At 36.5% G+C, this 14028-nt stretch overlaps 2 protein-coding genes across 2 annotated transcripts; both read right to left on the bottom strand.

Moving 5' to 3' along the window:
• Positions 1-2809: 2809 nt before the first annotated feature.
• Positions 2810-4069, bottom strand: LOC140164532 (kappa-type opioid receptor-like). The gene has a single exon (XM_072187836.1). It carries the CDS (start codon positions 4067-4069, stop codon positions 2810-2812), a length of 1260 nt encoding a protein of 419 aa, XP_072043937.1.
• A 2306-nt stretch (positions 4070-6375) lies between these two features.
• Positions 6376-11543, bottom strand: LOC140164522 (uncharacterized). Its single transcript, XM_072187824.1, has 2 exons — positions 11305-11543; positions 6376-9963 (listed from the first exon to the last, which is right to left on the bottom strand). The coding sequence occupies exon 2, from the start codon at positions 9580-9582 to the stop codon at positions 6376-6378; it is 3207 nt and encodes a 1068-aa protein (XP_072043925.1). The 5' UTR covers positions 9583-9963; positions 11305-11543.
• Positions 11544-14028: the final 2485 nt, after the last annotated feature.

Here is a 14028-nt window from a genome sequence, read left to right as displayed (position 1 = left end):
GGTTAGGTTTAGTGTTACGATATGGTTAGGGTCAGAGTTAGGATTAGAGTCAGGGCTATATTTAGGGTTTGGGTTGGGATTAGGGCGTGTGTAATAACTTATGGTTAGGATTATGAATGAGGATCAGGGTTTATAATAATTTTATTGGGTTTTTGGACAAATGCCCCATCGGACTCTCAACCTGTAACCATTTCATTCTCAGCTATCCCGATAGTCAGTACTGGTCAAACTTTATAGATACAGCACGTGAAACTTGGTCTGTACACCACTTGCTTTGAACTTTTGATGGGTAAGCGCAAGAAGGTGACATCTGCAATAGCTGCCCTGCAGGTGTCGTGATATTTTAGATGTGTACAATAGGCATATAGAATGTATTAGATATTGTCAAACGTGTATACGGCAGCTATTGCAGATAGCGCGCACTCATCCTCGATATGATTGTGATGTAACGTTTTCCTCTCCTATCTAAACATAAGCCGCGGGCTTGTGTTATTTTTTGCCACCTCGTAAATTATGAGTGAGGAACAATATAACGAGTTCTTTGATTGGTTGGGTGATAAACGTTCATTTCAGGAAACACGAAGGAGCACAAAATACACCAATGGGAAACATCTTATTAAGCGGAAGTCGAATAAAGTTGCTATGCTGACGCTATTTGGACCAATATTCTAAATTTGGCTTAAACACTTAGTTACTTTTAAAGACTGCAAAAAGATAATTTTTATTCCCAGTAAATTTAGACACGTTTTACTTCAAAAAAGTAAAATCCACACAATCCAAAAGGAAAATTTTGACTTTCAACCTGTAAAGTGTGTTGAGGCTTGTGGCTCAACGTCTATAGGCGTTGTGCCTGTGCGTAGCGCATAAATCACTGCGATTTTTGAAAGTTTGAAGCTTTCTATCTCAGTTTTGCGATTTCCCCCATAATTTCCCGATATTATTGAAGATGTAAAATGTTGGAACGGGGTAAAAATATGAAGTATGAATTTTCCATTTTAAATAAGTTATATTTTGGCTTTTGGTTTAGGTAAAAACGTTTTAATAACATTAAAATGTCAGGTTATATTAAGAGCATGATAACGTTTTAAAACGTTTTGTATGGAAACACACTACAACAATATTTTTAAATGTTTTCAAAAAATGTTATTGTAAACTATTTTTGCAAACATTTTTGCCAAATATTGTGTCAATACTTAAAATATTTGAACCCAGCAAACATAGAAATGTCCTTAAAATGTTTTTTACAAAACCTTTTAATAACATTTAAATGTCGGGTTATATAAAGGTCATAAAAACGTTTTTAAAACGTTATTGAAAATATTTTGGGCAAACATTTTTCGCAAAATATTTTTTCAACCCCAAAATAACATTCTGTTTAGAATGTTTTGTATCAAGTTTTCAAGAATGTTTTTGGAATGTTATTAAAACGTTTTTATACCCTTTATATAACCCGACATTTAAACATTTTCTGTAAAACATTTTTGTTTGCTGAGCAGTAGATTTTCAAAAAATGTTTCTAAGGTTATGAAAACGTTTTATACTCTTAATATAGGCCTACCCTTTATATAACCCGACATTTAAACGTTTTCTGACAACCTTTTATAACCTTTTGCGAATGATGTCGAAAACGTTTTGTGTTTGCTGGGTTGACATTGAAATTTCACATTTTATTTTTTTTCCTTCAAACATTCACCCGAGAGATTTTTGTTTCGTAAGAAATAACATATTATATTTAGAAATTTTATATGCATTATTTCTGACCCATCTCGCAATAAATCAATGCTGATTTTCATTTTTGTATCTTTAACATACATTTTTATTTCTGACTCTCACCCCGTAATGCATGCTGCTTTACATTTAAAAAATAGGTTTACCGTAATCTCTAAAAGCTTTTACACTGCTGCGTAATTATATAATAGCACAATTGATATTTAATTCAAAAGCTACCTGAGATACGACGATGAGATTTTTAAAAGGTGTGCTCTAAACTAGAATTAATTTCAGGCAATGTAAGGCAAAACCACTTATGATTCTTCTACATGGTTTTCACTAAAGAATAAACCAAATTCTAAAAGCATTTTATCTGCAATATGTCACAAAACCATATTTAATTTTGTAGATAAAACCTGGATCGTAACAATAATGTGCTCTGAACTGGACTTAATTTCAGACAATATCAATTCACAATATTAAAATCTTCTCTATACTTGTAGGTTTACGACCTTGATAAAATTTGAACAAGAGATGTTTTATTTAATGTCATCTTTTTAATGAACTCTCAACTTGATGAATGCTAACAGCTGATAGCCTTTCCCTCTATCTCTCTCTCTTTCTCTCTCCCCCTCCCGCCTCTCTCTCTCCCCCTCTCTCCCTCCCTCTTTCTTTAGCTCTCCTTTTCTTTCTTTCTCTCTCTTTCTTTCTGTCAAACACACATACACCAGCACCCCATGCACTACTACGTACATGTAATATTTCCGAGGACCAGAAAATGACGAAATGTTAAGTTCAAATGTCCTAGGTGTGTCGATGTGTTGTCATGTTAAGTGCTCAATACCGAACACAAGTGTTGAAACGGCTAACGCTACGAGGACCGTGCATTTATTATACTGCTGGTAATGTGCGTTTTCCACATTCCGGGTCTTCTTTTACAAAAGTTACAGGTTCGATCGATCATTGAATAAATTGTCAATATTTTTCTTATGGTCATATTAATAAAAGTGGCCGATTTGAAGATTTAACAATCATAATAATTATTAATAATAATGTAAATCATAACAACTATCAGTATTTTACTTTTTGATAATGTATCTCATCCGGCTAACCACCTCCGCATCGCATTGTACTTTCTGCCATAAAACCCTCTGATTTTTGCATTTGTCATTGCATACAGAATTGGATTCAATGCGCTATTAAGGTACAAAATCCCGTAGAAGTATCCCGTAGTTATATAGTCATAACAATCTGGACAGATATTGAGTGTATAAAACAAATACACATATACAGGTAGGGTACATCCAGAAAGTGATATTACCAAGACAACGTAAGTCAAGACTGGTTTGATATAGCGATTTTGCTGGGCTCGAGCCTTCTTGATCGTTGTCTTCGTATGTACTCCAGTGGGGCAATGCGATGGTTTTGATGTTAGAGACTGATTTCCGGAATTCTTGCTTGTCAAAGTTTGTTTCCGTTCTGTTTCAACGTCAGTTGTTCCAGCATCGTTGACGCTGCTTCCTGGGTTTCCACGCTGGTCCGCGAGTTTTGCGGATGACATGGCATTGTCACCCGTGCGGCTCCCTGGTACAGGTTTGACTTCAAATGATGCTGTCTTCGTACACGATTCGGACCCTGAACCTTCATCATATCCCACCCGTTTCCAAAGCATTAGACGTTTTCGTAATTTCACCAAAATCAGTGACCCTAATGTAATGATAGCGATTATTGGCAAAAAAGAAAATACTATCGCACAAAGCACCATGGGCGTCAAAGCTTTCATGGACGGGCAATCGCACTCCTTGTCATAGTTGGAACGATATTTTTCGGGAGTTGCTGCAATGGTGACGTCCCAGATGGCAGCTTCGTAAACTGCTTGCAAGGTTGCAACAACCCATGTCAAAAGTATGACTATCTTAAGACGTTTGCTGCTTTGCTTTTTTAGGTAGTCCGAATACTGCAGTGCTAACATGAGATAGCGATCCCAACTCATGAGCATTATGAAGAGTACTCCTGCAAACATCAGAACCATTGAAATGTTGAGGAGAACGCGACATGGTACTTCTCCCCATGGCCAATATCCATATGCTCCAACCATTAACTGAAATATAGGAATGGTAAACAATGCCATCCCGAGATCGGCAATCGCTAAATTGAAGATAATCAAGTCACTCGCTTTTGTGCTTAAACTGGGCTCTGTATAAAACACAATAATCGTGCCCAAATTGCCGCAAAATGCACCAATAAAGGTAGGAATGCCCAATATGAGATACCATACTTCCATTTGTGAAGCTTCGTCTTCATGAATGTAGCTTGTATCATTCAGATTTTGCTCTGCTGTACCAGTTGAAACCGCCATCGTGACATAAAATAGTAATTAAGTTGTAATGAATGTTTGCAAATATCACCAATAAGCAGACGATCGATTTGTGTCGTTATCGTTATTTTCTCAGTTTCCCATAATGCATCATTTAGCAAGTCATCGCATCGTGATGATACAAGGAGCATAAATGCATGCATGGTAACAAGTATTTCATGTTTACCTTTTAATAAAGAGATTTCGTGTGATGAAACAATCGCAATTTTACAGCATTTTGAAAAGAGGAGTGTTATAAAAAGGGATGAAAATACGTTATGACCTCAGCATTAACAGAAATCAAGTAGTCTAATGGAGATATATAATGTTATATTCATGGCATATGATGGATGGAATAGCAGATTACATTTGGCAATTATTTAGTATTATTTTTAAACCTGTAAAATTTTGCAAATGTTATTTACGGTGACCAAAGATGAATTGATTAACAGTTACTTTTTTCTTGCTACAAATAACACACTAAAAAGTTGCAATTATTTTCTTCAATTCATACTCTAAACCTTGGCTATTTGTGATATACAAGCTAGTTGTCAAGCAGTGTTTTTACAACGATAAAAATCAATTCAATACAACAAGACATAAAAAGATACAAACACGATATGGTGGAAATGGCTGGAAGACCAAAAAGGCCTGAAAGTTAGCCTTTCCCTAAAATCAAATAAAATTATCAAACCAAGGCAACTTGATGCATAACATAACCAAAAGACAAGACAAGGTAATTAGGGAGAGTGCTCGTCGAAAGATTAATTATAATAACATCTTCAATGCTAAACTGCTATTTCCAATTGGTATTTTTGACCAAGTTTGCGTAAACATTATGTAACTGACCAGCCTATTACCGATTTTCAGTATTTTTGAATTGTTTTTTCTCTTACAGTATTTTGTTAGATTATAATTTGCTGTATACATTGATACCATTCGTTTACATTTTGAAAATGTACAGATCAGATAATTATACCAAGGTAACACGAACCACATGGATTTTATCATGTTTTCCAAATATAAAATTAATTTTGAAAGTAAATTGTTTAAAGAAATAGAAATGATGTTCATAAAGTGAGTAGAATGTCTCAAGATGCCTGATTTGAAATTTTAAGGCAATAATGAGTCTAGTCAGCGTAAGTTTACCAAATTCAGTGCCACTATACTATCATCATGAGGTATAGTGGTCGTCTGTGGCAAATCTTGTGAAAAAAATTAAAACTAAATACAGCCGATAGTACTAGCAATTCGACTGCAGTGTAATATTTCGGTCAAACTTGGTTACGGCACCATTTGCTTCGAGCTATCTTAAATAGATATATAGTAAAAATGATTTCATATTATATATCCAACATCGCTTCTGCAGACTAAATATTTTGGGTTAAAATCAGTATTTCGTTTGTTGTTGTTTTTGTAGCTTCATAGAAAATATCTATCTCGTCAAAAGACTGAGTAAAAACTTACAAGAGAGAAGGACTCGAACTGCGTTCTAAGAATATATTAAAAGTTCAATCATAACGGGTTTTTGATGCACATGCAGGTAAACCCACTTATATCTTTAGTAATCTTACACAACTTTTTGAGTTAGTTATCTTCAGTAGATAGCATCTCGTCAAAAGACTGAGTATACGAGAAATGGCCTTCTGATATCAAATAAATTTTTGAAAAGACCTACAATTTTTAGGTCTTTTAGGGAAAAAATGTATAACTTCAATACGAAAAGTTATAATTTTCAAACGATGGACGGCGTTCTAAGAATATATTAAAGGTTCGATCATAACATGATTTTGATGCACAGGCACGCCCACTTATATCTTTAATAATCTTACACAGCTTTTTGAGTTAGTTATCTTCAGTAGATAGCATCTCGTCAAAAGACTGAGTAAAAACTTACTATAGATAGAAAGACTCGAACTGCGTTCTAAGAATATATTAAAAGTTCAATCATAACGGGTTTTTGATGCACAGACACACCCACTTATATCTTTAATAAACTTACACAACTTTTTGAGTTAGTTATCTTCAGTAGATAGCATCATTATTAAAACGAAGCTAAATGTTGCAGACCTTTGCATGGAAACAAATATAACAACATGCATACAAATATATGAGCAATCTTCAGAAGATAGCACAAAACAGGAAAATCAAACAAAATATATAGGCATATCCAAAAGACTCCAAATACGTTCAATATTAATACAATTAGAGTTGTAGTTTATACAACACCTCTACATTGTTCACGCTTCTTTTCGGTATCTTTTGGCCTCTGAAATTCACTTCCCGCCGGAATACAAAATTTGGTAAGCTTAATTAACTGGCCCAAGGGGGATCTCACCATCTATTTCAAGCCCATTATTTGGCATTTCTCGCGCCAATTTACGATGGAAATTTCTGTCATCTTCAGGTGTATACCGAATACAAAAATGTCCATCTATATAACGCTTCATTAACCTATTCATGCATTTCCTATCTACCGGTCTTTCTTCTAATCTTTGTTGTTCTCCAAAGCGAGCATCAAAAGCATGCTCTAGAAGCACCACGATTGGTCTTTCTGACAAATAATGAGCATTATTGAAGGCGTACATACACCATTCGTTGGTCACAAATTTTGATGATACAACGGCAAGTACACGTCGGCTATCGTTGATAGCTTCAATAATCGTGTTGGATTGGATTCCGCCTGGTATAAAATCACGCTCTTGCACGTAGAATCTTCTACCACGAACTTCTAAATTGGGCAGAAGTTCCTTCATTACAAAGTCAGTATCATATATACTGTGCGTAATAAACACGTCATACTTTCGCAAGTCAACCGATTTAGTCCCTTTGGTAAGTTTCTCAAATCGGGCAATAAAAGAAACCCTTTCTCGGTCGATTCGAATCTTTAAATAATGTCGCTTCTTGAAAATAATCGTCATAGAGACAAAGATTATCAACATGAAAGAGCCAAGCCCCGCAAGTCCATATATTTGTTCCTTACGAATTTTCACGATTTGTGGGGGCACTGCAGTTGTAATTTGCATGCATTTTGAAGTATCCATGTTGTCAATTGTTCCTGTGGTATCATTGTCATAACTACACGGTATATTTCCAGTCGAAGGTGGAGGTGTTTCAAAGCATATTCCAACGGTGACAAAGCTGACCTGTCCGCTTCCAGATTGGATCCATCTGAATACATGTGGACACAATATTTCTTTTGTGGTTTTGTTAAGATGAATCCAATCTCTAAACCACGCTAAGGAACAATTACTACAACTCAATGGATTGTTGTGAAGACTTGCAATAAAAACGTTGTTCAAAGTCCCTTCCTCTAGAGTTTCTATATAGTTATTGCTAAGATCTAGAAACACTTCCTTTAAATTGTGGGCTTTATCGAATGCATCCACTGATATAGATTGTATGTTATTGTGATGAAGATAAAATACAGCAAAACCGTTAAATTCAGGGAACCACTGAGGTATTATGTTACTATTCACTTCAGTTAACGAGTTGAACGACAGATCCAGGATATACAATTGTTCCATTCCAACAAAAGAGTCGTCGTCTACTGATTCGATTGAATTGTGACTGACATTCAATTTGAGCAATTCGTTCAAATGTGAGGTGAATTTTATCTCGGTGATATTATTATACTGCAGATAAAGATTGGTGGTTTTGTTAGATATGTTACTAGGCACATTCGTTAGTCCTAAATTGGTACAATTGGTCAAAAATCGCTTTTCGGCCATAGTGTCTGAGTCGGCAGCCGCGGCATTCCGTAGACAAGAGCAGTTCGAAGGACAGGAATCGGTGTGGCAGAAAAAGTACCGGCTATTAACTTTCTCTGTGTTGTAAGTAGTTGTAAAGATCATAGGAAATGGATACGTATGATATGGACGAAATAATATCGGGCCAAATTCAGCGGTGATGTTCACTGAAATATATGGGTTAGTGAAATTTATGTCGTTGATATCTTTGAAATTCTGGTTAACAAATGTGTAGGTCAAAGGCCATTTGGTTCCAATCTTTTTTTGTTTGTTCACGTCATCTTCTGTCAGATGTGCATACATATTACAGTCGCAAACCAAAGGATTTCCGGACATATACACGGATACAGGAGTGAATTTACTTGTGCTGTCTTTGTCAGTATCTTTATTATCTGGCCTCGGTAAATTTGATAATTTTTGGAAGTAGGTGAAATTGTTGCTTTGGAGAAACAGCGTCCTAAGTTTCTTTGTTTCTAATCCGAATGCATCCGAGGAGATATGAGTAAGTTGATTATCGTTGAGGTGAAGTTTGGAGAGATCTTTTAAACCTCTGAATGCATTGCTTGGAATAACGTGCAGGTCATTAAAAGACAGATCGAGTGTATGCAGATTACTTGCGTCGCTGAAATCAAAATGAAAAGCATCACTGAAGCTGTTGTGACTCAAGTAAAGTTCTTGGATAGTTCCTCGAAGAATCTTGTGCCAAATACTTCTGATAGAGTTGTGAGAAATATCTAAGATCCGGATCTTTTGAAGATCGAACGAATGAGGTAGATCCGATAAGTTGTTGTGGGAAAGATCCAAGACTTGTAACGTAGGAGACATGAGTTTGATTGGCATAACGGTCACCTGTGCTAATCGGGACAGGTTTAATGTCAGCAAAGGCAGGTGAATCAAGGTCGATTCGGGAATGGACATCAGAAGCTTATTTCCAGAAAGATCAAGATATTTCAGATCGGTCAAGTTCCCTAACTGACTATCAGATATTTCGGCAAAGGAGCAATCATGAAGGGAGAGGTTTTGTAATTTGGGCATTGGAAGTAGAGGTAATTTTGTCATCGGGTTATTGCCTAAGAAGAGGTTTCCCAAAAGAATCAGAGGTTCAAATATGTCATCGTGAAGTCGTGTCAAGTTATTTCCTTCCAAGTTTAAAGTGTGAAGATTGGTCAAATTGGAAAAGAAGCCAGTTTGGACGTGATTCAAGGTATTGTCCTTCAGGATAAGGGTTGTGAGGTTTTGGAATGGTTCGTCACATTGTGAGCCGTTGCTACCATTGTTATGGTTTATAATACTCGTCAGGTCAGGGTTATTAGTTAGGGTCAGTGTTTCCAATCTGCAAAGGTTGGATCCTAGATCATACACGTTGATAGACGATAAAGAAGTCTCAGACGCACTAAACTCACGTAATCTTTCTAACCTATTCAAATCTTCTGCGTCAATATCTCGTATGTTGCACGAATCAAAGGATAAACTGTCCAAACTCGTAGTCGATAGCCGTTGCGTGACTTCCTTCACGACATCCTGACTGTTGCTTGAAGCATTGCATGTAATAACCAGTTTATGTACTTCTGGTAGCTCGATGCTGTCTGTGGTAAGTGTTTCATAGGAACATGACATCGATAACGCATCTGGATTGCAGATGCAGCCATGGGGACATTGTACCGGCGTCGGATTAGGCGAAGCGAATAATGATAGAAACAGCAGAATTAAGATCAATGCGTTGCTAATTTTGGTACCAATGGTGAAATAATTCCAGCATTGATACATTTTGATAAGATTTGAAAGTCAATGAAGACAATTCAAAGTGAAATTTCGTAGTTGGTATAAAAATGGTCAGCCTGATAAAATTCTATTAAGCATAAGAACTGTTCACCTTCATTTGATATTAATTCTTCTAGCTTCTTCGGTTATTGATGTCGTAATTGTCTTCGGTGTCAGAATTGTCTTCGGTGTCAGAATGACAGTGGAGAAGAGGAGATGACGAGATATAAGCGAATTGGTATCATCGCTTGGCTTTATCTATCAATCTTACACCACCATCTGCCTTCCTCATTCTTCCAACATTGAGTTAGTGGTTGTCTTGAGTAAAAACTGGGTCCAGTATATTTGGCGTGTTTAAGTTGTAGCTTGGTATACTTGAATTTGGCTCTGAAAATAATAATAATAATAATAATAATAATAATAATAATAATAATAATAATAATAATAATAATAATAATAATAATAATAACACTAATAATAATAATAATAAAAATAATAACAACAACAACAACAACAACAACAACAACAATAATAATAATAATAAAACCTTCAAATATATGTTTTACGTAAACAATTTTGGCAACTTGATTTTTTTTTATCACCGAATTCAACACGTATACACACACTACACTGCAAATGTTCCCGAACACGTGACGCCTCTCATACGCGTCCGAGGTGTTCATAATTGTCTCTTTAGAACACTAGTGTATTTGAAAATATGATAAGCCTTGCACATTAGTGTTCTTTTAGTATAATGTAGAACACATCGTATTGATCAGACATGTCACAAGTGTTCTGAATGATTATATTGAATACTGGTATTCAAAAATGGAACGGATGAGCAGATAGAGGCGTTGGAGAGCTGCGACGTGTCAGCGAGAAATACACGGTGCTCCTTTGAAGGAGGGATATAAGTTACAACAACAATGGCGATGAAACGTGGAAACGCTTCCGGGAAACGCTATAACAAACTGTCTTTTCCAAGACAAATGGGATGATAGTGAGAGTAAATTCGAAGGATTTAGAGAAGAATGAAATTCAGGGCAACTTTGGGAGCGACTCGGAGCCCGTATATCTGTGGACAGCGCGGCGATGAACAAGCATAGGAGAGACACAAGAGGGTGACTATGGCCGAGCGATTTTAATCGCAGGAAAATCGCATTGAAATGCGTTGCGCTGTCAGCCGGGAGATACGATCGGCGAGGGTTCGAGCCTTGGGCTTGCCTTAGGTGAAAACTCTCTGATTTCATCTCTCGGAATTCTTCGGAACACCGCCATTATCTTGTTTATACTACCATGTATTTGTTTATTGTCGAGTAATGAGATTTTGAAAATGTATACATAAAGGTTGAACACCAGCATTCTGAAAATCAATGTTTGAACACGTGTCATGTGTTAAAAAACTGTTACATTTCTTTCATGTGTCCGAGGTGTTCATAGATAGTAATTTTGAACACCAGAGTTTAAAGGATTAGAACATGTTACACTAGTGTTCTGAGGTAATAACACCTGTGTTCTCTACATTAACACTAGTGTTCTCTAAATAAGTTGAACACGTGTCATGTGTTAAAAAACTGTTACATTAATGAACGCGTTCCATGTGTTCTGGCCAATTTACAGTGTACATGTATTGAGTACAAGAAATACAAAATGACATATATTTTTGCAGGCTTTGAACATTTAAATACGCATCAAACTAAATAATATATTGAATAAAGAGCTAATTACCTTTATTTCCTAAACGTTTCAGTCTTAATGCACCATGCTGTTTGCCGATTCACTGCATAACTGTCAAAACATGTCAAAGTGGAGTCAAAATAAAGCACATGAATACATGTACTTCCAATACTGGTACCGATGAAAAATAAACGATTTCATGCACCCGATTCCACGAAGTACTTTGTTATCAACATTTATTCTGAGTTATTAAATGTATGGTCAACACAAACTTTAAGATTGACAAAAATTAATGAGCAAATAGATTCACAGACTATGTATTTTAACAAACAGTCAGTTCGATTGCAATTCCATAATCACAACACTTTTCCAATCTCAAGGTAGATCCGGTTTCTATTTGAATGATTTTTGTGAATAAAATTGCATTTTTGTTTTCTTTGAGGTCAGGTCACCTGTTTTGCAGTCGTCAGATATGTGACCATGTACTGCACGTATATGGGCTGTAATGCCGACAGAGTTTGAGCTAGTTTGATATAAAATTGGATCGATTGAGCCCATATTTATTGGTCGAGCTATGACTGAGTTTTAAAATATTGGACGTAAAAAACATGGCCAGAAAACAGGTTGCCCGTACATTCAAATATATATTAATTTTCAATTTGCAATCTATTGGTGATATTTTTAATCACTTTGTTACTGTACTTCGAAGGTCTAAAGTCGTACAACGAAAATACGCTTCTTCACATTTATTTCAATGGGACAATGTTTTGGTGGTGTGCGCCCTTACTTCCAAATAAAAACTCATTTAAAAGGGAATGGGCGTCCAGTAGGAAATTTATGTGACGGGCTATGACGTTATGTCATTTTCTACGGCCCATGAAATATTATAAAATGTATAAGGCTTATCTCTTGCACCTGGAAAGGTGTAGAATGCTATGCAAAACGATTGGTTGCAAATAAAGTTGTAAAGCTTGGCCAGTTTCGGTTGAGTTGCTGGCGCCCCCCCCCCCACCTCAAAGGAAAGGATAGAAGAGAGGTGTTTATGGGAATTATGGTCACTACATGCAGTACGAAGTAGCGTAGCCAGCGGAGGGCAAGGGGCAGAGTGCCCCCCTGACAAAAAATGAAAGAAAAAAGTGCCCTCTGACAAAAAATCAAAAAGAAAATTTAGAAGGCAAAAGAAAAGAAAAAGGGCGAGGTCCTTTTCCACCAAAATTCACCCCAATCATGGGCCAAAATAGTGTGAAATACAAAATATTTTCGGGCTGCGCGCACACATTGTCGTAAGAGCGCCCTTTTTTATCCTGAAAATGGGCGAAAATAGTGTAAAATACACTTTTTTTCGCGCTACGAGCGCACACTACCCCCAAATAAAGCCTTAGTTTACGGGGGCCGAGCTCGAAGATATGTACCGGGTACAGTCTTTATCAAAAACAAAACCGGCATATGTAATTGTATGATACAACTACATTTTTTTTTTGCCCCCGAAATTTTATTTTGCCACCCCTGACCATAAAATCATAATAGGCCATATAGCACAAAACATGAAATAATTATTTTCTGCTCCTTCACAATTAGGGAGTGTTCATTAATACTTTGGTAGGGGGGGCTGGTCTCCCTCAAATTTTTCGCTTTAAAACTTTTTGACCCCCCCCCTCGATGGACCGCTAAACTTTTTTGACCCCCCTCTTTTGACAGACAAAACTTTTTTGACCCACCCCCTATTATCGTATAACAAACATTATACTTAATAGTGTTGTTTCCAGTGGTGTGGTATCTGGGTCACATGTCATCTATCTGTATCTGTATCTTTCGTTACACGTACAATCACCATCTCTGGTTGTCGCATACATGGGGGGGGTCATGTATGACAAGGGTGAGGCAAATGTTTGAAACATTCCCGGTGAGACAGAGAATTGCGCATGAAATACAAGCACAAGAAAATTTTCATTATACTTAATTTAGATTTGTCCCAAATCAGGGTGTTTATCTGATTTAACAGGGATAAATGAAATAGAAATTTGTTTGGAGGTTCATAGGCACATCAGCGTAACTTGGATCCGTGGCTGTATGATAGTACAAATGTGCGCGAACCGCGCAAAACATTTGGCCATATTGAAGCTTGAATGGTCAAATATTGTTAAAATTGGAACTAATTTATGCAAAAAGCTAAAATGGTCAAATAAAATATGAGATTAATTTGGTTACGCAAATGCACAGGATATCAGGTTTGGCCCCCACACCGTGGCACCTGGGCCTGTGCCCACTCTGCCCTATATGGTCAATCTACCCTTGGGCCTATGTGTACAAAGTAATTTTGCAATGAGAAATAGTAAACTGCAAAGAAATCCAATTTATTTCTAATATTTATTAGTTGTATCAGATTGGTACATTATCATGTTATCATACTTTGAAGAGATATAAAATTCTATGATAAAAAGTGCCAGTATTTCTTAGACCAACCCAGATGTTTAATGTTATATTAATTTTAAAATTAATAGATATGTGTACACTAAGTGCCATAATTTTTTCAAACAAAAGCAATGAAATCCCCAACTTGCCCATGTTAAAAGTGATATAGAGGGTCTCAATGAGCGCGAAGCGCGAGAAAATTGGGTTCTAAAGCGGAAAACTTTTTTGGCCCCCCCCCCCCTTTCCTACCACCTAAAACTTTTTGGTCACCCCCTCCCTTTTTCCCAACTCCCCCACCAAAGTATTTCTGAACACTCCCTTAAAACCGGTAACAGCGTTTTAAGGGCTGGGGTATGAACGTTT

Source organism: Amphiura filiformis, chromosome 1, assembly GCF_039555335.1.
Source record: "Amphiura filiformis chromosome 1, Afil_fr2py, whole genome shotgun sequence".
In the NCBI taxonomy this organism is placed as follows: Eukaryota; Metazoa; Echinodermata; class Ophiuroidea; order Amphilepidida; family Amphiuridae; genus Amphiura; species Amphiura filiformis.
This window is presented reverse-complemented; position numbering and strand designations above follow the sequence as displayed.